At 50.7% G+C, this 21,054-nt stretch overlaps 4 protein-coding genes across 4 annotated transcripts in view; 2 read left to right on the top strand and 2 right to left on the bottom strand.

The window, feature by feature from the left end:
* Nucleotides 1–263: 263 nt before the first annotated feature.
* CD68 (CD68 molecule) lies at nucleotides 264–2,407 on the top strand. The gene is made up of 6 exons (XM_012655624.1): nucleotides 264–590; nucleotides 684–1,204; nucleotides 1,324–1,443; nucleotides 1,553–1,625; nucleotides 1,729–1,899; nucleotides 2,212–2,407. Exons 1-6 carry the CDS (start codon nucleotides 542–544, stop codon nucleotides 2,343–2,345), a joined length of 1,068 nt encoding a protein of 355 aa, XP_012511078.1. The 5' UTR covers nucleotides 264–541; the 3' UTR covers nucleotides 2,346–2,407.
* Nucleotides 2,408–4,239: 1,832 nt separating this feature from the next.
* Nucleotides 4,240–7,634, top strand: MPDU1 (mannose-P-dolichol utilization defect 1). The gene is made up of 7 exons (XM_012655622.1): nucleotides 4,240–4,405; nucleotides 5,899–5,964; nucleotides 6,143–6,275; nucleotides 6,579–6,664; nucleotides 6,788–6,906; nucleotides 7,074–7,184; nucleotides 7,340–7,634. The coding sequence occupies exons 1-7, from the start codon at nucleotides 4,303–4,305 to the stop codon at nucleotides 7,463–7,465; spliced, it is 744 nt and encodes a 247-aa protein (XP_012511076.1). The 5' UTR covers nucleotides 4,240–4,302; the 3' UTR covers nucleotides 7,466–7,634.
* Nucleotides 7,635–8,089: 455 nt separating this feature from the next.
* SOX15 (SRY (sex determining region Y)-box 15) lies at nucleotides 8,090–9,997 on the bottom strand. Its single transcript, XM_012655623.1, has 3 exons — nucleotides 9,942–9,997; nucleotides 9,082–9,676; nucleotides 8,090–8,434 (listed from the first exon to the last, which is right to left on the bottom strand). Exons 2-3 carry the CDS (start codon nucleotides 9,612–9,614, stop codon nucleotides 8,266–8,268), a joined length of 702 nt encoding a protein of 233 aa, XP_012511077.1. The 5' UTR covers nucleotides 9,615–9,676; nucleotides 9,942–9,997; the 3' UTR covers nucleotides 8,090–8,265.
* Nucleotides 9,998–11,176: 1,179 nt separating this feature from the next.
* Nucleotides 11,177–21,054, bottom strand: part of FXR2 (fragile X mental retardation, autosomal homolog 2) — a 15,749-nt gene continuing 5,871 nt past the window's right edge. The window contains exons 2-17 of the mRNA XM_012655621.1: nucleotides 20,022–20,074; nucleotides 19,557–19,650; nucleotides 18,925–18,996; nucleotides 18,666–18,814; nucleotides 18,300–18,393; nucleotides 17,729–17,845; nucleotides 15,290–15,460; nucleotides 14,677–14,755; nucleotides 14,203–14,312; nucleotides 13,886–13,972; nucleotides 13,377–13,596; nucleotides 12,955–13,152; nucleotides 12,665–12,865; nucleotides 12,479–12,574; nucleotides 12,230–12,330; nucleotides 11,177–11,878 (exon numbers count right to left, since the gene is read on the bottom strand). Coding sequence (XP_012511075.1) covers nucleotides 11,783–11,878; nucleotides 12,230–12,330; nucleotides 12,479–12,574; nucleotides 12,665–12,865; nucleotides 12,955–13,152; nucleotides 13,377–13,596; nucleotides 13,886–13,972; nucleotides 14,203–14,312; nucleotides 14,677–14,755; nucleotides 15,290–15,460; nucleotides 17,729–17,845; nucleotides 18,300–18,393; nucleotides 18,666–18,814; nucleotides 18,925–18,996; nucleotides 19,557–19,650; nucleotides 20,022–20,074 — 1,938 coding nt within the window. The 3' untranslated portion in view covers nucleotides 11,177–11,782. The remainder of the gene's footprint in view (nucleotides 11,879–12,229; nucleotides 12,331–12,478; nucleotides 12,575–12,664; nucleotides 12,866–12,954; nucleotides 13,153–13,376; nucleotides 13,597–13,885; nucleotides 13,973–14,202; nucleotides 14,313–14,676; nucleotides 14,756–15,289; nucleotides 15,461–17,728; nucleotides 17,846–18,299; nucleotides 18,394–18,665; nucleotides 18,815–18,924; nucleotides 18,997–19,556; nucleotides 19,651–20,021; nucleotides 20,075–21,054) is intronic.

The raw sequence follows: 21,054 nt of genomic DNA, 5'->3' as shown, positions 1-21,054 counted from the left end.
GGTCGGGTGTGCACTGTCATAAGTGCCTCACGTGCCTGGGCTAAGAGGAACTGATGGGTGGGAGAGTAAAGAGGTCAAGGGGAATGGGAGTGGAGATGAACTGTTTCTAATTCCTGCTGAGCTCACTTCCTGGGAGGCCACTGAGGGAGGGCCCTGCTGGTTCTCAGCTGGCCTTATAAACTGCCTGCCACAGCTTCTGAGCAAGTTCTGCTGAGACAGACAAATGAGTCCCCATGGATCAACTGCCCCAGAACTCTCCATCTCATTCTGTGTCCACGTGATATTCTTGACTTTGCCCTGACTGACAGTTCCCGCTTACAAAGCTGGGGCCAATAGTCCCCTCACTTAATTACGAAGATGAATGACTAAGAGGTTGGTGGCTGGAGCTGAGGTGCCTGAGTCAGGTTGGGGGTGGGATTGTTCAGTAACAGGAAGTAGAAGTCTTTCGTTTCCTCCTTTCTGAGAGGGAGAAGGCTGAGGGAATAGGGTTGAGCAACTGGTCCTCACAGCCTAGCTGGACTCTGGGTGAGGCGGTCCTGCCATGAGGCTGGCTGTGATTTTCTCCGGGGCCTTGCTGGGGCTACTAGCAGGTAAGGAGAAAGGGGGCTGGAGGGAGGGAGCCTCCGGGAAGGAGCCTGTCCCTGGGTTACTTACTAACCAGTCTCTCTCACCTCTGTTGAAAGCCCAGGGGACAGGGAATGATTATCCTCATAAAAAATCAGCTACTCTGCTTCCATCCTTCACGGTGACACCAACAGCTACAGAAAGCACTACAAGCCCTGGAACAACCAGCCACAGGACTACCAAGAGCCACAAAACTACCACTCACAGAGCCACCACCAAGGGACCCACAACTGCCACTCACAATCCTGCCACCACCACCAGTCATGGAAATGTCACAGTTCATCCCACAAGCAACAGCACTGCTACCAGCCAGGGACCCACAACTGCTGCCACTCACAATCCTACCACCACCAGTCATGGAAATGCCACAGTTCATCCCACAAGCAACAGTACTGCCACCAGCCCGGGACTGTCCACCAGTTCCCCCCACCCAGGACCACCTCCACCCCCTCCAAGCCCTAGCCCGGGCTCCCAGGAGGCTATTGGAAACTACACATGGACTAACGGTTCCCAGCCCTGTGTCCAGCTCCACGCCCAGATTCAGATTCGAGTCCTGTACCCAACCCAGGGAGGAGGAGAGGTAAAGCTAAACCACAGCAGGGGATGTGACGGGAAGGAAGGGACTTGCTATGGTTTAGAGGGAGGAAGGAAGAGTAGTGGCCATGTAGTCTCGTGATCCTCTATCTTTAACTTCCACAGGCCTGGGGCATCTCTGTACTGAACCCCAACAAAACCAAGGCCGAGGGGGACTGTGAGGGTCCTCACCCCCACCTGCTTCTCTCGTTCCCCTACGGACAGCTCAGCTTTGGATTCCAGCAGGTATAGCTCAGAGACTTCACCCTCATCCCTCATGTGCCCTTCCCAATGCCCCATCCCTATAATCCTCACTGCACTCCCCCTGCTGCCCCGAGCCTTTCTGTTCCCCCAGGACCCACAGCAGAGCACTGTCTACCTGAGCTACATGGCTGTGGAGTACAATGTGTCCTTCCCCAAGGCAGCACGTGAGTAACCTTCCTCTTTGCTAACACTAGATGCCAGGGCTCCTGATGGGACTAGGCTGGGGTGGGAAGGTGGACAGGACCTGACCCTTCCTCACTCCTTCAGAGTGGACATTCTCAGCTCAGAATTCATCCCTTCGAGATCTCCAAGCACCCCTGGGCTGGAGCTTCAGTTGCAGAAACTCAAGCATCATGCTTTCACCAGCCTTCCACCTCGACCTGCTCTCCCTGAGGCTACAGGCTGCTCAGCTGCCCCACACAGGGGTCTTTGGGCCAAGTAAGACCTACCTCCTCTTTCCCTCCCACAATTCTCCCACCGCACTGAAATCCCCTTCCCCAGACCTATAAGCCAGTCATCTCCCTCCTTAAGCCCCCAAATTTCCTCCCTCTCTCAGGCTTGTCATGCCTATAGGGCAATGTCTCCTCCTCTGCAGGACTCTGCTCATTTTCCTCTTTTACTTACTGCCAAGTCTTCATGGTGAGCTCCTCACCAGTCTCCTACTCCCCAACGTCCCCCACATCCCTCCTTCCTCCTAACTTTATCCCAGCCACCATGCTGCAATGCCCACTTGCCCCATCCTTCTGCCAGGTTTCTCTTGCCCCAGTGACCGATCAATCCTGCTGCCTCTCATCATCGGCCTGATCCTCCTCGGCCTCCTCGCCCTGGTGCTTGTTGCCTTCTGCATTGTTCGGAGACGCCCACCCACCTACCAACCCCTCTGAGCATCTGCCCCAGCCCCCAGGGCACCCTCATTTCCTCACCGTGCAACTGACTCAAAGACAAAGTCATCTTCCTTCCTTTTCTTTCTTGAAGAAGAAAAAATAGAGATAATGCAATTGGGAGGGAAGAGGGGAGAGATTTTTATTAAATGTGAGATTCCCGCTCCCCCATCCCCAGCAGGAGAGTAGTGAAACCTACTCAAATCTTTGTCTTTGGTTTCCCTTGTCCCGCCAGGATTAAAAGCCATCAATTTCTTGTCAAATGCGTTTCTGTGCCTTCCATGGTTGAGTCTCAGGGAGCCAGAAACAACTGGTGGAGGAGGACAAAAATGTCAATATGTGACCAAATTCCCTCATGGGTTCACCCCCAGAGCCTGGCACAGCTGGTGGTGTGTCTGCCACTCTGTCCCTTCCTCCCTCTTTTTCTGGGACTATTGGCTGCTCCAGTTCCCTCTCTCCAGCAAGCCCTGGAGCCATCCATCCCAGAAGTCTCTTTCCTCACCCTCACACACAGTTACAGGCGCAGCAGCCAAAGCAATGAGTGGGTGGCTGTGGAATTTCATTTCCAGAGGCAGCACCAGGGGCTGCTGAGCAATGATAATGTCCCGCCCTGTCCACCATGTCCAGGGCTAGCTGAAAAAGCCTAATTAAACCTTTGCTGCACGTGGGATACTCCTAGCCCACCTGCGACAGGCTGCATCAACCACAGGAGCATTAGGTACTTTGACCTGCACACTCAATTGCCCTCTGTGCTCCTGGGAACAGCATGCCTCCCAGCTTGGGTCACCGACCCAACCAACCCTGATGTTCCCAGTACCTGATTGGGGTTGAGGGGGCAGGCAGTGTCACTCCCGGGGAAGCTCCCTGCCTTTTTGAGAAACGGCCTCCCACATGGCCATAATCTGCACCACTACTGAGTACCAGTCCCCTTCTTTACAGCAGGCTGTGGCGCAATCGCTGGGAGCTAGGATGAGCGCGAACCAGCTGTAGGTCTCAGAAAGCCTGGAGACGCGCCCCACTAGGGCAGCCCCACCGCTACCTGTAGACATCCCCTATGACCTTGCAAACTGCGGAGCAGGAACCACCCGAGGGCTGCTACATAGCGGGATGGCGCAACCTGGGTTGGCGTCCTAGCGCTTGGCGGCGTGCAGCACTGAGTAATGGAAGGTGCCCTCTCCCAAGCAGAGCTGCTGGGCCCACTCGGCCTCACTTAAGTCCTTGCTCAGCACGTGGTGTGCACTCCGGCCAGCGGAGTGGGGGAGAACCCAGGGCTGCCACGCCAGGCCAAAGCCAAGGGATGCCCCCGCCTGGGCTTCACAGAGACTGCCAGCTCTGCGCCCTAAGTGGTGGCTCAGGGGCTGCCTCCTCCCCGGCTGGGCTCGCCTCCCCCACCTCCTCTGCTTCACTGTCCCGGGCCCAGTAGTTGCTGGTGCACCCATCTTCCAAGGTGGGTGCGCGCGGCCCGGTGCCTAAGGAGAGCTGCCCAGTGCAGACTGTCCTGCTCGCGCCGGCGCTGTTCCCTCTGGAGACGCCGAGAGAACGGGAGAGAAAGAGCTACAGGCGCCCCTCCTCAACGCCATTTTGAAACTAACGTTCCTTCTCTCTAAACTTCGAACAACATATAAAGTTAGCTGCGAAAAGGCAAGATGGCGCCTCGCGGGAGGAGCGGAAAAAGGCAGGGGAATAAATCTCGCTTCTGAACTGGAAGCGTAAACAAAGGCGCGGAAGGTCTAACAGCGCAGGCGTACAGCTTTACAATGCGGACAACGAAATGCTTCCAAAACGTGCTCTCTGAATGAGACCTATTTTATGCTATTGGGGTGGCGGAAGAAAGAGCAGAGAATAGTGGGCGGTCCAGCTTCGTCGCGGGAAAAGAACAAGAGGCGGAGTGCCCGGGGCGCGCACGCGCACTGTAAGGCAATGGCGGTCTGTAGAGACTGGCGGAAGTTAGGTTTGCAATATGGCGGCCGAGGCAGACGGAGTGTTCAAACGGGCGCTAGTACCGATTCTTTTACCTGAGAAATGCTACGACCAACTTTTCGTCCAGTGGGACTTGCTTCACGGTGAGTTTTATTCAGCACTGGATCCAAGTCCTGCGCGAACAACCGCGAACCCTAGGTCCGAAGCGTGACTGCCGACTAAATGACAGCGGTGACTTCTGCCATGCCGAGCTAGGCGGAAGTCACTTCTGAGAGGGGCGGAAGTGTCTCTCTCTCCGTAGAGGGAGGACGCCATATTTGGGCAAGAGGGGAAGTCTGAAGTACTTCTTTGTGAAATTTGAGCTTATCGACAATGAGAAACGAAAAGACTCAGATTTTACAAAACAAAATAAAAATCAGGTCGACTCATTTCAACCTATATGAGATCGCTAGCAGGGTTAATTCAAAGCCCCTGGTGAATCAGGCCCTCATTGGCACCCCCAAAGGCTTTTGCCACACTGATTGCTTTCTTTCCAGTCTCCACGTTTCCTCATCGTCTAATTTTGGAATAATTTGCCTTCCTTCCTCATTGTATTTGCGGAGCAATTCTACAGCAATGTCCACCTCAGACATCAGACCCTTTGGGAAGCCGTCTCGGTCTGCCCCTCTCAGTTCATGGTGCCTCCCCTGAGCTCGTGGGGCACTTTTTTAGGCACATTCATGATCTGTGAGAGTCTGACTCCCACTGGCCCAAGCTCCTTGAGGGGCAGGCTTCAAGGGTAGAGAAGTTGTGGGTGGGCAGGGCATAAAAGCAAGTCCTGGAAAGGTAAAGTCCCTGAGTAGGGGACCAGAGACAATCAGAGGGTTCAGGAATGAATGGTATGGAGGTCTGTCTTTGGAGAGAGAAGACAGGTGAAGTGGGCTGCCCAGGTGCCCAGAGGAGGGAAATAAAGGGTCAGAGGAGTCTTGGGCATTGCTCAGCTTTATACAGGGAAGCAATGGAGAGTCTTGGAAGTCAAGCCAAGGAGTTGAGATGTTAATTTGTAGGGAATGGAAGATTGGGTGGGAGGGAAGGCATTGTGCTAAAAGCTATTTTAGAAAGTAACCTAGTCTGAATATGAGATGGTTTGGAGCAGGAAGGACCAGGCATTTTGTCCTTCGCCCCAGACAACACAAGACTTCCTTTCAGGGTGGTGGAGGTGAGGGGGTGGGGGCGGCCCATAGGAGCACTTCAGGCCCTGGCCTGGATTTCGGAGGAATCCTCTCTGCTTAACCCTTTTTTTTTTTTTTTTTTTAGACAGAGTCTCACTCTTTTGCCTGGGCTAGAGTCAGTGCCGTGGCGTCAGCCTAGCTCACAGCAACCTCAGACTCCTGGGCTCAAGCGATCCTTCTGCCTCAGCCTCCCGAGTAGCTGGGGCTACAGGCATGCGCCACCATGCCCGGCTAATTTTTTCTATATATTTTTAGTTGTCCGATTAATTTCTTTCTATTTTCAGTAGAGACGGGGTCTCGCTCTTGCTCAGGCTGGTCTTGAACTCCTGAGCCCAAACAATCCGCCTGCCTCAGCCTCCCAGAGTGCTAGGATTACAGGCGTGATCCACCGCGCCCGGCCTGCTTAACCCTTTTTGTCTTCTCAGTCCCCTGCCTCAAGATTCTGCTCAGCAAAGGCCTGGGGCTGGGCATTGTGGCTGGATCACTTCTAGGTATGTATCTTTCTTTCCTGCTGTTGGGATGAGTGGGGGAGGTGCTGAGAGGCCATGGAGTGTATGGGTCCCTTAACTGAAAGTGGGATTAACATGCTTCCCAGTCACTTCTGTAGCTGTTCTTGCACCCCTAAGGAATGGAGGCTCCTCAACCCTGCCCTTCTCATCCTTTCCCCAGTAAAGCTGCCCCAAGTGTTTAAAATCCTGGGAGCCAAGAGTGCCGAAGGGCTGAGTCTCCAGTCAGTAATGCTGGAGTTAGTGGCATTGACTGGGACCATGGTCTACAGCATCACCAACAAATTCCCATTCAGGTGAGGGGCCCACCCAGGGGAAGGGCCCACCCTTCCCCAAGGGTATGCGCCCACAACTCTAATGGGGGTTAAAGTGAGGGAGGTAAAGGGGCAGGAAAGCTTAAGCCCTTTAAGAAATCTAATTGTCACCAATAGAGGTGATGAGGAGGTGAGCATCTCAAGAATGCCCCGGGTCCAGAATGAGTGGGGCTATGGAGGACAAAGAGTAATTAGAGAATTGTGTCCCCAGGTAGATGGGCTATGGAGGCTTTCCCTGGCTCTTTCTAGGCCCACCTTTATTCCTTCCAACTCTTGACTCTTCAGCTCTTGGGGTGAAGCCCTGTTCCTGATGCTCCAGACAATCACCATCTGCTTCCTGGTCATGCACTACAGAGGACAGACTGTAAAAGGTGCAGAGGATTTACCTAAGAGCAGCCTGTGCTGGCTCCTGGGAACCCACTGGGAACTTAGGCCTGGGGAAGCTGGCGGACATTGAGAGGTTGATGAGGACTCCTTGTCTCCCCAACCCACAGGTGTCGCTTTCCTAGCCTGCTACGCCCTGGTCCTGCTGGTGCTGCTTTCACCTCTGACACCCTTGGCTGTAGTCGCCCTGCTCCAGGCCTCCAACATGCCTGCTGTGGTGGTAGGGAGGGTAGGTACCAGGAGCAAGGGGAAGGATGTTGGGAGGAGGGCAGGGTGCAGAGGCAGAGAAGAAGGCCAAAGTGTGGGGGTGTTGGACCAAGGAGAATGGGGAAATCAGTGATGGGAGCATGGGAAGAGTTCAGATGACAGAACCAAAAGTCTCAATTTCTCCCCTAGCTGCTCCAGGCAGCCACCAACTACCGCAATGGGCACACGGGTCAGCTCTCAGCCATCACAGTCTTTCTGTTGTTTGGGGGCTCCCTGGCCCGAATCTTCACTTCCATTCAGGTGAGCGCAACTTCTTCCCTCTAGAAAGCACTAAAACCTCATCTTACCTTTCCAGCTAAGAGCTAAAGCTGCCCCCTCTCTGGAACCTTTGTCCCTAGGGGAACCTTTCTTGGGCTATGCTGAAGGGTGACCCTGGTTCTGTCTCTTATAACCAGGAAACTGGAGACCTGCTCCTGGCTGGAACCTTTGTTGTCTCCTCCCTCTGCAATGGCCTCATTGCTGCCCAGCTCCTCTTCTACTGGAATGCAAAGCCTGCCCACAAACAGAAAAAGGTGCAATAGGGCTGAGCCAGCTACTGGAGTCATTCCGTGTTTCCATTTGCCCATCCAACCTCAGGGTCCTCCCCATCTGAGCCAGTCTGCTGGTGTGACTTAATCATCCTCCATTCCTCTGCAATTGCACCTTGAGCCAGGGTTTGCTTTTAGTGAAAATGGATAGTTGGTGGACCCAGATCCTTAGAAAAGGAGAGAACAGAGGCGGAGTCTTTTAAACTGTCATTCTGACATTGGAGTGCTTTTCTAAGTCCTGGACCTGTACTATTAATCATTTGGCTGAAACTCCTTTAGCAGCAATTTCCAGCTGTTTAACACTATTCTGGACAAATGTCTTACCCTGTCCTCCCATCTCCCCACTCCCCTTCTGTCCTTCGAGGACAAAGCCTGGACTGTGAAATGGAGGGACTAGGGGCTGTGGCTGCCTCCCTCCCCAGCCTGGCTGGAACTGTCTCCTGGACTCCAGTGCTGGGGGCGGGGAATGACTCAGGCAGGGCCCCAGGGTGGGGTGAGGAGGTTCTTGCTCTGGCAGGTCCAGGCGGAAAGGAGTGGAGACGGGACTAGTTCCTGCTGCAGTTGCAGTGAGGGGGAACAGTGATGGGACAATAAAGACTCAAGAGACGTGATTTAGTCATACAAAACTGTGTTTAGTCCTACAAAAAAATATATAAGTTGTGTGTTCTCCCTGGTTCCCGTGGGATGAGTGCAGGCCACCTCTGAACTGTAGCTTGCAGCCTGGGAGTAGGGGATGGTTCTGAGTGAAAAAGGAGAATGCAACGGCCTTACTGGGAGGTCCATGTCCGTGAGGGTTAGAGGTGGGTTAGGGGCATGGGGGCATCAGAGAGGGGAGGATTGTACGTAGTGGGAGAGCCTGGGGGCAGGTAGGGGCTGTAGGTGGGGAGCAGCTCCCCCTGGAGCCTAGGGTCACTCTGAGGGAGGGAGCATGGCGAAGGGGCCTCCGGTTTACAGTGGGAAGAGCTGCAGAGAGAGAAACACGGGGTTAGAGGGTGCTTCCTTGGGTTCAGGTGCAGCTCCCAAGTGGGGGATGAGTCTGACCAATTCTGGGCAGACAGGGGGTAGGACTTGCCTCCCACCCAGCCCTGGCTGTCCGGGCCGCTGGGTACAGCAGACATGGAATCAGACCCAAGGATGGCTTACACTCTTAAGAGAGTGTGTGGCCCTGTTGGGGCACGCTTATTGCGTGCTGTGCAGCTGTTTTCCTCGTTTTCCTGGGGCAGCAGGCCAGGAAGGGGCAAAATGGGCTTGGCCTCTCCTTGCCCCGGAGGCTGGGAAAGGAAGCCTGGTCACACATAGGCCAGAAGCAGGGGGAAATAGGGCGTCCAGATAGCCAGAACACAGTCACGTCCAGGGGTCTGTCATCTGTCCCTGCAGGGCCGCCACCTCCAGGTTGAGATGGAAACGCCTCCTGGGAAAACCCTTACTCACTCCACTCTACACAGGGCCCTGGGGATACAAGGGAAGGTGCCCACCAAGCCTCAGCCAGAGCAGCCTCAGCTTGGATGGGCTCAGGTCCCCCTCCAGCCAGGCCCTGGGGCATCGCCCCCACCTAGGCTCCAGGAGAGAGCCAAAGCGTCTCCTTCCTCACCCCGCTCCCAGGCACTCACCCGTAGCTGCCGGGCAGGTAGGCTGTCGGGTAGTTGGGAGGTCTGTACCCAAAGCCTCTGCTCGCTTGGGTGGTCGCGTACCCTGGCCCCCAGAGAGGGCTGCCGCCGGCCAGGCTGCCTCTTCCCTGGCTGAAGTGGGGAGCTCCAGCGCCCGAGCTCTTGGCCTTGCGCCGAGGTCGGTACTTGTAGTCGGGGTAGTCGCGTAGGTGACGTGCGCGGAGCCGCTTGGCCTCCTCCACGAAGGGCCGCTTCTCGTCCTCACCCAGCAGCTTCCACTGCGCGCCCAGGCGCTTGGAGATCTCCGAGTTGTGCATCTTTGGGTTCTGCTGCGCCATCTGGCGGCGCTGGGCGGAGCTCCACACCATGAACGCGTTCATGGGCCGCTTCACCTTCTCCGGGGGGAGTCCTCCAGGGACCACAGGGCTCCCCGCGCCCTCTCGCTCCTGGGGTCCCGAAGATGAGGAGGCAGCAACCGTGGGAGCCGGAGGCTCCAGGCTCCAGGCCTGGTCCTGGGAGGAGCTGGGTAGCGCCATGGGTTGGAGGAAGCTTTAAGAGGGCGTCCTGAATGCCCTCCCCTCAAAATGAGGCGTCGACCCTGAAAATGCAAGTGTCTTCCCAGTCTGGAGTCGTTGCAGAGGAACTCAAGTCCTTAAAAAGTATATATCATCCCCAAGTCCAGACTTTAAAACGGAGCCTTTGCTCCCAACCAATTCGGCACAGTTTGGAGACAGTCGAATGTAAAATCCGCTGCGTCTGATACCCGTACTGGAGAGGTGCTCTCCTTTCCTCCTTGCCTCGAGGTCTACCGACTGGGAGACCACCGTCCCTCTCCCCCTCCCCACAGGTACCACCAAACCGACCTTCAGAGGAGGCGGCAAACCATAAACCTTCCCTTTGTCTGTCGTCTCCAGAGTCCCTGGACCTCTCCCACCTGGGCTCAGCGTCTGTGGCTGGCGGGCCAGACCCGGGAACAGCTTTAAAAGGCTGACTCCTCCCCAGTCCCTCCCACAAGACTGTGCCTTCTTAAGGGCGCCAACATCCCCCCCCTTAGGCAAACCCAGGTGTCCTGTGTCTCAGCCCCCAACACTCCCCCTGAGGGTACCACACCCCCTCCCCACCCAAGACCTAGATGTTAGGCCTTCCAGCCCCGGTTGTCAGGATTGTCTCCCCTCCCTTCTTAAGCATTGGCAATTTAAAGCCAATTCCTTTCCACCAAGGGATCAAATGCCCTCAGGGTCACCTGTTGTGCTCGGAGGAACTTGGGAACATCCCACCCCCACCCCCCACCCCAACTCCTTTCATGGTGACTATAGCTCCTCAAACCCGGGACCTGCCCTTGGGGCAAGAAAGTCAGGCTGAGGGAGGTAGGCCATTTTTGTTTCCTGAGTCATTCCAGCAGGTGCTTGCGCTGTGATTCAACCCCTTTCCCCAGGTGAGAAAACTTAAGCCCTCCTAACTCTGGCTCTGGCCAAAACCTAGATTTCTCCACAGCCATTGAATTATGGCAAGTTTTATCTTCCAACCTACAAATCAGGAGTGGGAAGCCAGGAAACCCGGGACAACTCCCAGGAGCTGAGAAGTCTGTGATGTGGATGCTGGAGAAAAAGCCTGAAGCCAAATCAGAACACCAACAAGAAATGAGGGCTGGACACCAGGGTTCCAGAGGCTAGCATGAGGGAACCCTGCTCCCTCCTCTGCCCAAGGCCCAGCCCAAGCCCCAGGCCTCAAGTAATCGGATTAAGCAGCCTGCCTTGGCTCTCAGCTTTTAGCAGGAACAGCTCCAGCTCTGAGCAGCCCTGCCTAGCCCGCCCTGTGACTCAGGGTATAGGAGTGGCCCAACTCCCTCTACTAGCAAACCTGGGGGAGGGGAGAAGCAACGAGGCACATGCCACCCTCCTCTGGACCAGGAGGGTACCTGGGACTGGGGAATTTAGGAATGTCAGGAATTCCCAGAAGACAGACCACCTTTGGAACACTAGAGAAGGAGGACAAGCCAGGTATGGAGGAAAAGAAAACAAGAGCCAGGGGCCAGGCAGGTCAATCCTAGAGAAACAAACGACCAAACTGGGGACAAGGAAGGCACAGGAAGCAGAGAGCCATTTGGATTTTTTTATTCTCTTTTTAAATACTGTACAGTGAAAAATAAATACGCCTTCTCATCCACCAGACAAGGTTGGTCCCGCCTCCCCCTGGGGGACCTTGTCACCTCCCTTCATACATACCCCTGGTTCTAATCCAAAACCTTCCCCATGCCTCCCACCCACTTATACCCTTACTATCCCCGTCTTCCACAGTGATGAGGCCCCAGAAATGGGGGGTACAGGATGGGAGGAGGGATAGCAGGGGAGCCCCCCTGAACTGTCAAATCTGGGTGAGTCAAAGAGCACCCCCCACCAACAGGTGGAGAATGGGGGTGTTCAGAGAGAGATTGGGGCATTAGAGGATAAAGGCACATCCAGTCTGATGGGGAAGGAGAGAGGCTCCCCTTACCCTGGGGTAGGGTGGACAAGAGGGAGGGGGGTATGACCCTGTTACACACCCCTCCAATAGCTCCTGGAGGTTGTGGGGGGGACCCAAGCTGCTGTGCCACCCCCCTCCCCCCTAGATAAGAGCAGCTCCAGCGCAGGTCAGTTGGGCCTGTGAGGGCCATGGTGTTGGGCAGCAAGCGAGATGGAGAAAGGAGGGATGCGGGCTGGAGGTTTTATGAAACCCCATTCACCAAACTACCCAACTCCAGGGGGGCTGAGAGCTCCCCATTCTCCGAGGGGCCCTTAGGAAGCTTGCTGACAGAGTCACCCTGAGGGGGAAGTGGGAAAGAAAACCAAGAGAAAAGAAAGCAGATGGTCAGTAGAAATTCAGATGGATGATACTCCCCCTGCCATTGAAACCCTCCTGGCATCTGGTGATCCAGGGGTTGGTTCCCTGATCCTCATGCTCCAGTCACTCTTCCTGGGATCCAGAAAATGTGAGCCAAACTTGCCTCTTTAGTCTATGCAAAGTGTGCACTGTTCTAAATGCAATCTAAATGCCATCAGACACAGCTACCTCTGCAATTCAGTGAGGGATTTCTTTAGGAATTTTTTTTGTGCCCTCTGCCCCAGAATAACAACAAAAAAGGGATGGGGTAAACCACACCTTGCCTGCCTACCTTTTGTCCTGAAAGAGAGTCCTCTGAGGGTTTAGTGCGTTCCAGGGGTGGCCGCTGGCGGCTCTGAGATTCTGCTCGTGAGATATAGTCAGCCACAGTCACTGGGGAAGGCAGAGGATCGAGTTTCAGAAGGAACTCCAGTATCGAGCCCTACACAACCATTGAACCCCAACCCTGGTTTTCATAGGGTAGGAGGGATCCCATTCTCTCAGCTCTGAGGAAGAATTCTGGTGTCCAGTGTTAGCTGACCTGGCTGGCGGTCTCCACTGATAGAACCATCAGTCCGGTTACCACGGTTACGGCGGCGGCGGCTGCGATTACGACGTTGGGGTCTAGATTCATCTTCTGTTAGGGAAAAACAAGTCACACATCCAGTCTCCCATCCCTCAATTCTTACCCATCTCTGATTTTTCAGACCCCAGGCACAGCCCTCACCTAGGCCATTTTCTGTCATGTTGGGCCCATCTGATTCCAGGCCTCCATCCATGACAGTCCTATCTTCGTCAGTGCGGCGGCGGCGGGAGCGGCGGCGCCTAGCACTTGCTGGGGGCGGTTCCCCAGGCTCTGAATCAACTGGGGGCTCTGGTTCAGATGTGTCCAAAAGGCTGTAGGGATTACTGTCTGGATCCTTCAGCACTAGTCAGAGGAAGAAGAGGAGCTGGGAGTCAGGTATCCATCATCTTTCCTTTTAGCCCACATTCATGAACACAGTCGTCTGGTGGTACCTGAGCTAATAGATGAAGAATTATATCTTGAGGTGGGCCGAGGAGCAGGTGGGGGTCCCCTACCCCGGCCCCCAGTCGGCCGCCTCCGGTTTTCTTCCCCTCGGGTTGGGGGATCCCTGTCGCTGGGCCCAGCTCTGTGGGGCTCCTCTCTCTTCTCTGACTCGGTCTCAGAAGCTGTGGATGGGTCTGAGCTGGGACCTGAAGAACACAATGGGATCTATTCAGGGCCACTCATCCTACCCCAGGACCTATCACAGTTCCCAAACCAGAAGAATTCTTCCTCTCACTCACAAGTCCCCCAGTCAATCACCTCTTTATCATCTCCATCACAGCTTTCCCTCAAGTTTCCATCCAGACCTCTGCCTCTCCCCCTCCCTACAAGCCCCGCCACTCGCTGTCTCCCGCTCCCATAGCTGGCTCACCATAGGCAGGACCGCCTGTCCTCCGGCCCCGGCCACGGCCCCCATAGCTGCCCCCATAGGTTCGAGTGGCATGAAGGGAGGAGGAGCTCTCATCAGTGGTATATCCAGCTTTGTCACTGCCACCACTGCCCCGCCCACTGCCAGGAGGGCGAAAGCCCAGCCCGATCTGCCGAAGCTGTTCATCAATTTGCAGTCTCTCCAAGCGAAGCTGCTCCACCTCCTGGTTGGGTAGAAAATGGAAAAAGATATGGAAGGAGGAATAAAATCAGTGGACAGTACCTTTCTTTCCCTGCACATCCTAAGCTCTCAGGAATGCAAGGAGAGGGAAGACATTGGCTAAACAAAGAAAATTCTGGCATCCAACCCCACAGCCCCAGATTGCCACCAATGTTTCAATGTTTCCAGTTCTACACAGAGAGACAAACGGGGCACCGCAGTTCCTCAGTTTATCCCCCAGCAGTCTTAGTCTCCTTTCAACACCCAGCTCTTTCCTCTTCCAGTTTGGGTACCTGTAGGTAGGAGAGGTGATATTCCAGCAGAGCCTGGGCATTGCTGATATTCTCTCGGGTGCCAACAAATATGAAGGGAACCATTCCCTGGAGAGCAGAGGGAAGGGAAGATGGATCAGAAAGGAAAGTTAGATGGAAATGCTAACCCCACCTGGTCTCCTAGGAGAGCCCACGCAATGGGGTCAATCTGGGTTCTAAACCTACTAAGGGGAAACAAAAGTTTCTGTCTCCACCCTCTCAAAGTCTCAACCCTGAGAGAACAAATCCCATCTACTTCTGGAAACCAGTCTCTAGGTCTAGTTGTCCCACACCCATACCTCCTCCCTGGGGTTCTTCTTGTCATTGTCACCTTCCACTCGAACCCTCACCACACCAGATTTATCCACAATCTCCTGGATCACTTTCCCGTTCTTTCCAATCACTTTGCCTGAATGGATAAAGGAGGAATTAGGCCTTTTAAAAAAAAATTTATAAAAAGGTAATAAAGAAGAGTAAAAACAGGTAAGATAAAAGGTCTTCCAGCCTCAACCCCCTTCTCTATATGGAGTCCATTTAACTCATTCTTCTGCTTCCAGATTTATGATGAGTACAAAATATTATAATCCCTAGAAATGTATTCTTCTGTTTCACCACTCCTCCTACTATTGACGATTTGATGTGTCCTCGTAAAACTGGGAGTCCACAGGGAGGTGCCACTCCCTGGCTACAGAAGCCCAGAATCACTCTAGATAATCTTGTACCTGGCCCCCAAATGTATTCTTCTTTTTTATACATGCACACCCCCAACTCACCAACCAGGTTCCTGGGCACTTGCACTGAGTCCTCAGAAAACTCAAGGTAGCTTCGGGCCTGTCGGCATGCCTCGGGGGTCTAAGGGAAGAGTGGAGAGTTGTTATTAAAATAGAGGACCTTACCCCATAAAGATATACAACTACTATGTACTCGTAATGATTAAAAATAAAAAATTTTACATGTGAAAAATAAAATAAAATAGAGGACCTGGATCTCAAACAATGATCTACCTGCTAGCCACTCTCTTATCTTTGGGGGAAATGTGCTGCCACCAAAGTCAGGGAGAGTGGTCAGTAAAACTCAGGTTTGCTTTCTACTTCAGCCTCTCTTCCCTCTATCCCCTAAAGCTGCCATCCCCAACCCCCAGGCTGCACATCACCACCTGAGCTTTGTCTGCTCTCCGCCCACCCCCATGAAAAAATTATCTTCCATGAGCGAAACTTCGAAGCTTCATCTGTATTTACAGCTGCTCCCTATCACATCACCGCCTGAGCTCCACCTCCCCGCTGCACCCTCTGTGGAAAAATTATCTTCCATGAAACCTGTCCCTGGTGCCAAAAGGGCTGCAGACCGCTGCCCTGAAGTACCCAGAAGATAGGATCTTTTGCTGACCTCCCCATAGATACGGAAAGTGCAGGTCTCTTCACCCAACTCAATGGCGGTCACCCCAGGTACTTTTCGGGCCTGCTGGATGTTGGCACCGTGAGTCCCAATTGCCAGTCCCATCAGGTCCTCTCGCACTGTGAACTCCTCCTGGAATGCTGCTGCTAACTGCTTGCTTGTCTGAAAGGAAAAGACACTTTAGGAATCATGGTGGTGGAATCTCAGAACACCAGTCTCAAGTACCTGACCCTTTGCGTAACTTGAATAAGGACAAATGTGTGAAAGAAATCTGGAATCACCCTGGAGTCAGCTGACCACTACGACCTGTGTGCAAAGTTCGGGAACATTTTTTTTTTTTTTAAGAGACAGAGTCTCACTCTGTCACCCAGGCTAGAGTGCAGTGGTGTGATCACAGCTCCCTGTAGCCTCGAACTCCCACACTCAAGCAATCTTCCTGCCTCAGCCTCCCAAGTAGCTGGGACTACAGGCATGCACCAGCACATCCAGCTAATTTTTCCTTATTTTTTGTAGAGACAGGGTCTCGCTATGTTGCCCAGGCTGGTCTTGAACTCCTGGCCTCAAGCCATCCTCCCGCCTTGGTCTCCCAAAGTGCTGGGATTACAGGCGTGAGCCACTGCATTTGGCCAGGAATTTTTAATTCTAATTCTACCTTCCAAATACCAATGGCTTGCGGAGCAGGTTGGTAAGGAAAGTAATAAGGGCAAGATTTGGCCAAAGTTGTGGGAGTCACCAAAGTTCTGGATTTGGCTCTAACACTATCTGATTGTGTGATCCTGAATGAAACATACTCTGTGCCTCTGGTCGGTCATCTGCTAAGTAATTACATCTGACCTATCTCATTCTCAAGACTAGCAAGAGGATTAGACAAGGTTGGTGTGAAAGTAGTTTTCACAAGGTACATACAAGTGTAAGGAACTCTTACCTTAACCAAACAAACATCAACTCCTCTCAAAATAAAACCCAACAAGGTAAGTGGAAAGCAAGGGGTTAAGAAAAGCAGAAAATGAGCCTACATAACACCACAGTTCCACTTCATTTCTTAACTGATTCTTAGAGGGATCCCTGTGTTCAGGGGCAGGAAGACAGGAAAGGTTCTGGAAGAGTGAGTCCCACAAAGAAGCACCTAATAGAAAAAATATTGAAATGTGACATTCCCAGATCGCAATCCACTACTCCCTATTTCCAAGGTGGGTAAGGCTGAATTACAACAAGGATTTACACCAGGCAAGAAGAGAAAGGTGGAAAAAGATACTGAGTGTTCAAAACCACTATATTAGGGAGGGAGGGGACAATGATCTACAATGACTTACAAATGTCTCCTAGAGAAGTTTGCCAAGGGTTTTATTTCTTAAACTTCCTGATAATTTCAAGGGTATTTATTGTATTATTTTTTATCACCTATACAGTCCGTATTTTAAAATAATTTTTAGAAAATGAAACAATAAAGGCAAGATTTCTTAAAAATAAGGACATGTGCCTATTCTTAAGACTTTGTACCTATGGCTAACTTGGCTTATCTGGTACACTTTACCACATAGATTAATACAGTCAACTCCTGGGAGAGCTAAATATTCCACCTTTTGTCATCATAAAACCTGCTCTTTGGGAACTGGAACAGATATAATTTGTATCATCTGGGGGTAATGGTAAATTTTTACCTGCTAGTGTCCTGAGCAACATCCCAGGAGAAGTCAAGAGATTACCATGCCCCAGAATTTGCACAGGCTTGGAGAAAAGCTTCCCAAAGGATCAGTTCACTTGATAAATGGAAATGGATGTACACACACACACACACCCCCACACACACACACACACACGCACCCCTATTCATTTAGAAGGGTATAATTTCCAGGAAAGGGGAACCTGACAATTATAGGATGTGAGAACTCAAAAAACCCTGTATAAATATTCTAATCTACCATCTCATTGTCACAGACGAGGAAGATAAAGTTCAGTGAAATCAAATGATTTGCCAAAGGACAATTATTTGACAAAGCAAGACTTAGGATTACAAGTCCAGTGGTATTCCCAGTGTACAAATAGTTCTCAAATATATCCCGCCAAGCAGTTTGGTTTCCAGAGGTAATTTGGGGATATCAGTGGAGGTAAGAGCCAAGCCATACCCCCTTTCCACTTTTACACAGAGCTGTTCTGATTGTTTTATGCATTGTGCTTCCAAGTAAAATTTCACTTGATCAAAGGGTCCCAGAGCTAAAAAAAAAAAAAAAATGTGAAAATAATTGCACTATAACATAATGGAGCTCTGCCATCTGGAGGAGTCTGGGATAAAATAGCTGACCCAGGTTTAATGGCCCAGAAAAAACCTTAGTCTTTTTGTTCTATAAACACAAGAGCATGGGTGGAGGATGGGGCAAGAAGGGAGGAGGACAATACCTTTCGGCAGGAGAAAGTGGAGCCAAAACTTACCTCTAGATGCTTGGTAGCTTCTTCATTGCGGGACATGAGTAGCAGTTTGGTGCGCAGGCTTCGGAAATGCATGTCACCCAGCAGAGATGCCCGCTTCACAGGGGCTTCTGTGGTTGACTAGAAAGAAACCAATGGGAAAGTCATTAAAACTGACTTTGAATACACACTGGGGAAGCTGAGTCCCTGGAAAAGAAATGAAGCTAGGAAAGAGGAGAATCATTGTCAGTCTCACAAAGGCTGACTCTCTGAGTGCCTACAGGAAGTGGCTGCAAGAAGCAAGCATAAGGTGAGAGTTATACGGTCTATTTTTTGAAAGTCCAAATATCCCAGGGTGGGTCCTCAACCAAGACTGCAATATGATTATCAGGTAAAAAAAAAAAAAAGTCATACATGAGGAAGACTAAGGAAAAGTAGGGCTACCTGGGCCCATAGGCATCAGGAGCAATAAAGTCCTCTCTGATAAATAAATATAAGCACATTTTAGCTGCCCACTTTCTGTGAAGGCATTAAAAAGGGAAAAGAAAAAAATTGTTGAAGGGGCTTGTGTGAAATTCAGGCAGAATAAACTCACCAGAATGAAGAGCTCACTATTGGTGATGTTGAGAAAGATGCAGTTGGCTCCCAGCGCTTTTTTGAACTCTTTATGGACATTTTCATTAGAGCAGCTGCAGAGAAAGAGTAAAGTGCTCAGAGAACAGAGTGCAGTTTAGAGTTCAGGGTAGAAAGAGTGGGCCCAAGAAAATAAGAGGGACCACAGTTAAAGAACAGCTCTCAGAAGAGCTGAGAGTCTAATTGGCAAGAAAGGTACTAGAGGGCCAGGGGAACAACCAGAGAAGACTACAAAGTGGGAGTGGGGCCTGGAAGAAATGATGCCAGAGATTAGGGCTATAAAGAGGGCACCCCCTCCACTCCCACTCCCGCCATCCCTAACACTTACGCCTCTCTCAGATCCTCAGGTACAGCCATGGTAACCTTGAAGAAGCTACCTTTGGTTGAGAGGGGATTGGGATTAACTGGCCGAAGTCGCTCCAGGGTAACAATCTCATTGTAGGTGGCATCACATGCAGCATATTCAATGACATAGAACTGGCAGAGGGAAAAAGAGAAGTTGTGGATGACCTGAGCATCTATCTCCTACCTTTCTATGAATGAAATATTTGTTTCAGTAGTTTCCAAAGGCCTTCACAATCACTCACATCCCCTTTCATCATCCGCACCCGGGCAAGCCACCAGCCACAAGGTTCCTGTTCATTGGCTCGAGAATAAACCTGAAGAAAAGTTGAAAATAAGAGAGATATTGAGAAACATCCAGAAACATTAAGGATGGAATAAGCATTAAGATATTTGGGATGCATCCTAAACCAAGAATACAAAAAACCAGAGGAAAAAGATACTAATCAAAAATCATTACTGGGAGCAGTGGCAAGCACCTATAGTCCCAGCTACTTGGGAGGCTGAGGTGGGAGGATCATTTGAGCCCAGGCTAGCCTGGGCAACAAGTGAGACCCCAATCTCTAATATTTTTTAAAAATAAATTATTTAAAATATTTTAAAAATAAATAGTTTTTAAAAAATCAGAGGGCATTGGATTTTAGATACTGTTACCACAAATGAAAGAAAAGTAAATCCCCTGAAACTGAGAAGCTCCCTTAGAGTTTGGCTGATCTTAACAGTGATGTTAAGGAAACTGCTGTATTTTACTTTTCCATAGGCTACGTGGCTGGATGTAATGGCTTAGATGGGGAGGAAGGAACATCAACTAACCAGAGAAGAGCCTAGGATCCTGGGAGAAGTGACATTTAGAAAGGGTAGACTCCATGGCCCTTACCTCTACCTCATCCCCTTCTGTGATCTCCTTATTATAATCAGCTGGAGGTGGAAGCCGGACATCCCCAAAAGGAATCTGTCTCTCACTTTGCCAGCTGCAAGAGAAACAATGATGTAACAATGACATAAAAGCTATTCAGACTGATGTAACTGTCCATTTCTTTAGGAAGGGGTTACTCCCTCAGCTGGGTGATTTCCACTTTCCCTGGTAATTAGAGGCTAAAGCCCAGGCCCTGCTGCATAGTGGTGTCTTCCATTTCTTACTAGAATCTAAGTAGCATATCAAATGCCCCCACCCCCTCACCAAATTCTTATCCCTTTCCTCTCCTGGGATCCATATAAGTTGCCCACCCAAACCCTTGGCTCTCCCCCATCTATTACATGCCTCATAGGACTCAGCTGCCCCCTCTTCTCCACTCTCCTTCTAGGACCTAGTATGCTGGATTCTCTATTCCCAAGGTCTTACTTGTTTTCAAAGAAGATGGTGACAGAGTCCTCATGGACATCCTTCACAAAGCCCTAGAACAGATTTTTGAGAGAGAGAGAGAAAAAAAAAACAATAGAGGAAAGAAAGTGTTACATAGAAAACCAAGCCAAAGACCAAAAGATATTGAATACAATAAAAATATATATTTCTCTTTTTATAATTTGAGAGAGAGAGAGAAAAAATAAAGCAGTGAGGAAAGAAAGTGTTACATAGAAAACCAAGCCAAAGACCAAAAGATATTGAATACAATAAAAATTTATGAAACTCATATGAATAATGTGTCAATTATATAATCAACTCTACAAATCAGTAATATTTCCTATACTAGAATATTAACTTGCCACAGAATAGCTAGCAAACTAAAATATTTTAAATAGCAGTTACCAAACTTGTTTTGGATTAGGAAATAAACAAAAATATATTGATATTGTTTTTGGACTTTTTAATAAAAGCCATTCTGACTGGAGTCAGGTGATATTTCATTGTGGTTTTGGTTTGCATTTCCCCAATGATTAGTGACAATGAGCATTTTTTCATATGTTGTTGGCCTTTTGTCTATCTTCTTTTGAGAAATTTCTGTTCATGTCTTTTGCCCAATTTTAATGGGGTTGTTTGATTTTTTTCTTGATGATTTGCTTGAGTTCTTTGTAGATTCTGGTTACTAGTCCTTTGTGATGTATAGTGTGCAAATATCTTCTCCCATTTTGCAGGTTGTCTGTTTGCTCTGTTAATTATTTCCCTGGCTGTGCAGAAGCTTTTTAATTTTATGCTGGTGTAGATGCAGAGAGAAAGAAATGCTTATACATCATTGGTGGGACTGTGAATTAGTACGGCCTCTATGGAAAAGAGTATGGAGATTCCTCAAAGAACTAAAAGTTGACTTATCATTTGATCTAGCAATCCCACTACTGGGTATTTACTCAAAGGAAAAAAAGTCATTTTATCAAAAAGACACCTGCACTTGAATGTTTATTGCAGCACAATTCACAATCAAAAATAAGTGGAATCCACC

This window comes from Propithecus coquereli, unplaced genomic scaffold, assembly GCF_000956105.1.
Source record: "Propithecus coquereli isolate 6110/MARCELLA unplaced genomic scaffold, Pcoq_1.0 Scaffold482, whole genome shotgun sequence".
NCBI lineage: Eukaryota > Metazoa > Chordata > Mammalia > Primates > Indriidae > Propithecus > Propithecus coquereli.
This window is presented reverse-complemented; position numbering and strand designations above follow the sequence as displayed.

Coding starts and splice junctions, on each gene's coding strand:
- CD68 (XM_012655624.1), top strand. CDS start 542: ATGAGGCTGGCTGTGATTTTCTCCGGGGCCTTGCTGGGGCTACTAGCA. Junction 1,444..1,552: donor TCAGCTTTGGATTCCAGCAG/GTATAGCTCAGA, acceptor CTGTTCCCCCAG/GACCCACAGCAGAGCACTGT. Junction 1,900..2,211: donor CACAGGGGTCTTTGGGCCAA/GTAAGACCTACC, acceptor TCCTTCTGCCAG/GTTTCTCTTGCCCCAGTGAC.
- MPDU1 (XM_012655622.1), top strand. CDS start 4,303: ATGGCGGCCGAGGCAGACGGAGTGTTCAAACGGGCGCTAGTACCGATT. Junction 5,965..6,142: donor TGTGGCTGGATCACTTCTAG/GTATGTATCTTT, acceptor TCCTTTCCCCAG/TAAAGCTGCCCCAAGTGTTT. Junction 6,907..7,073: donor CTGCTGTGGTGGTAGGGAGG/GTAGGTACCAGG, acceptor TTTCTCCCCTAG/CTGCTCCAGGCAGCCACCAA.
- SOX15 (XM_012655623.1), bottom strand. CDS start 9,614: ATGGCGCTACCCAGCTCCTCCCAGGACCAGGCCTGGAGCCTGGAGCCT. Junction 8,435..9,081: donor TACCTGCCCGGCAGCTACGG/GTGAGTGCCTGG, acceptor CTCTCTCTGCAG/CTCTTCCCACTGTAAACCGG.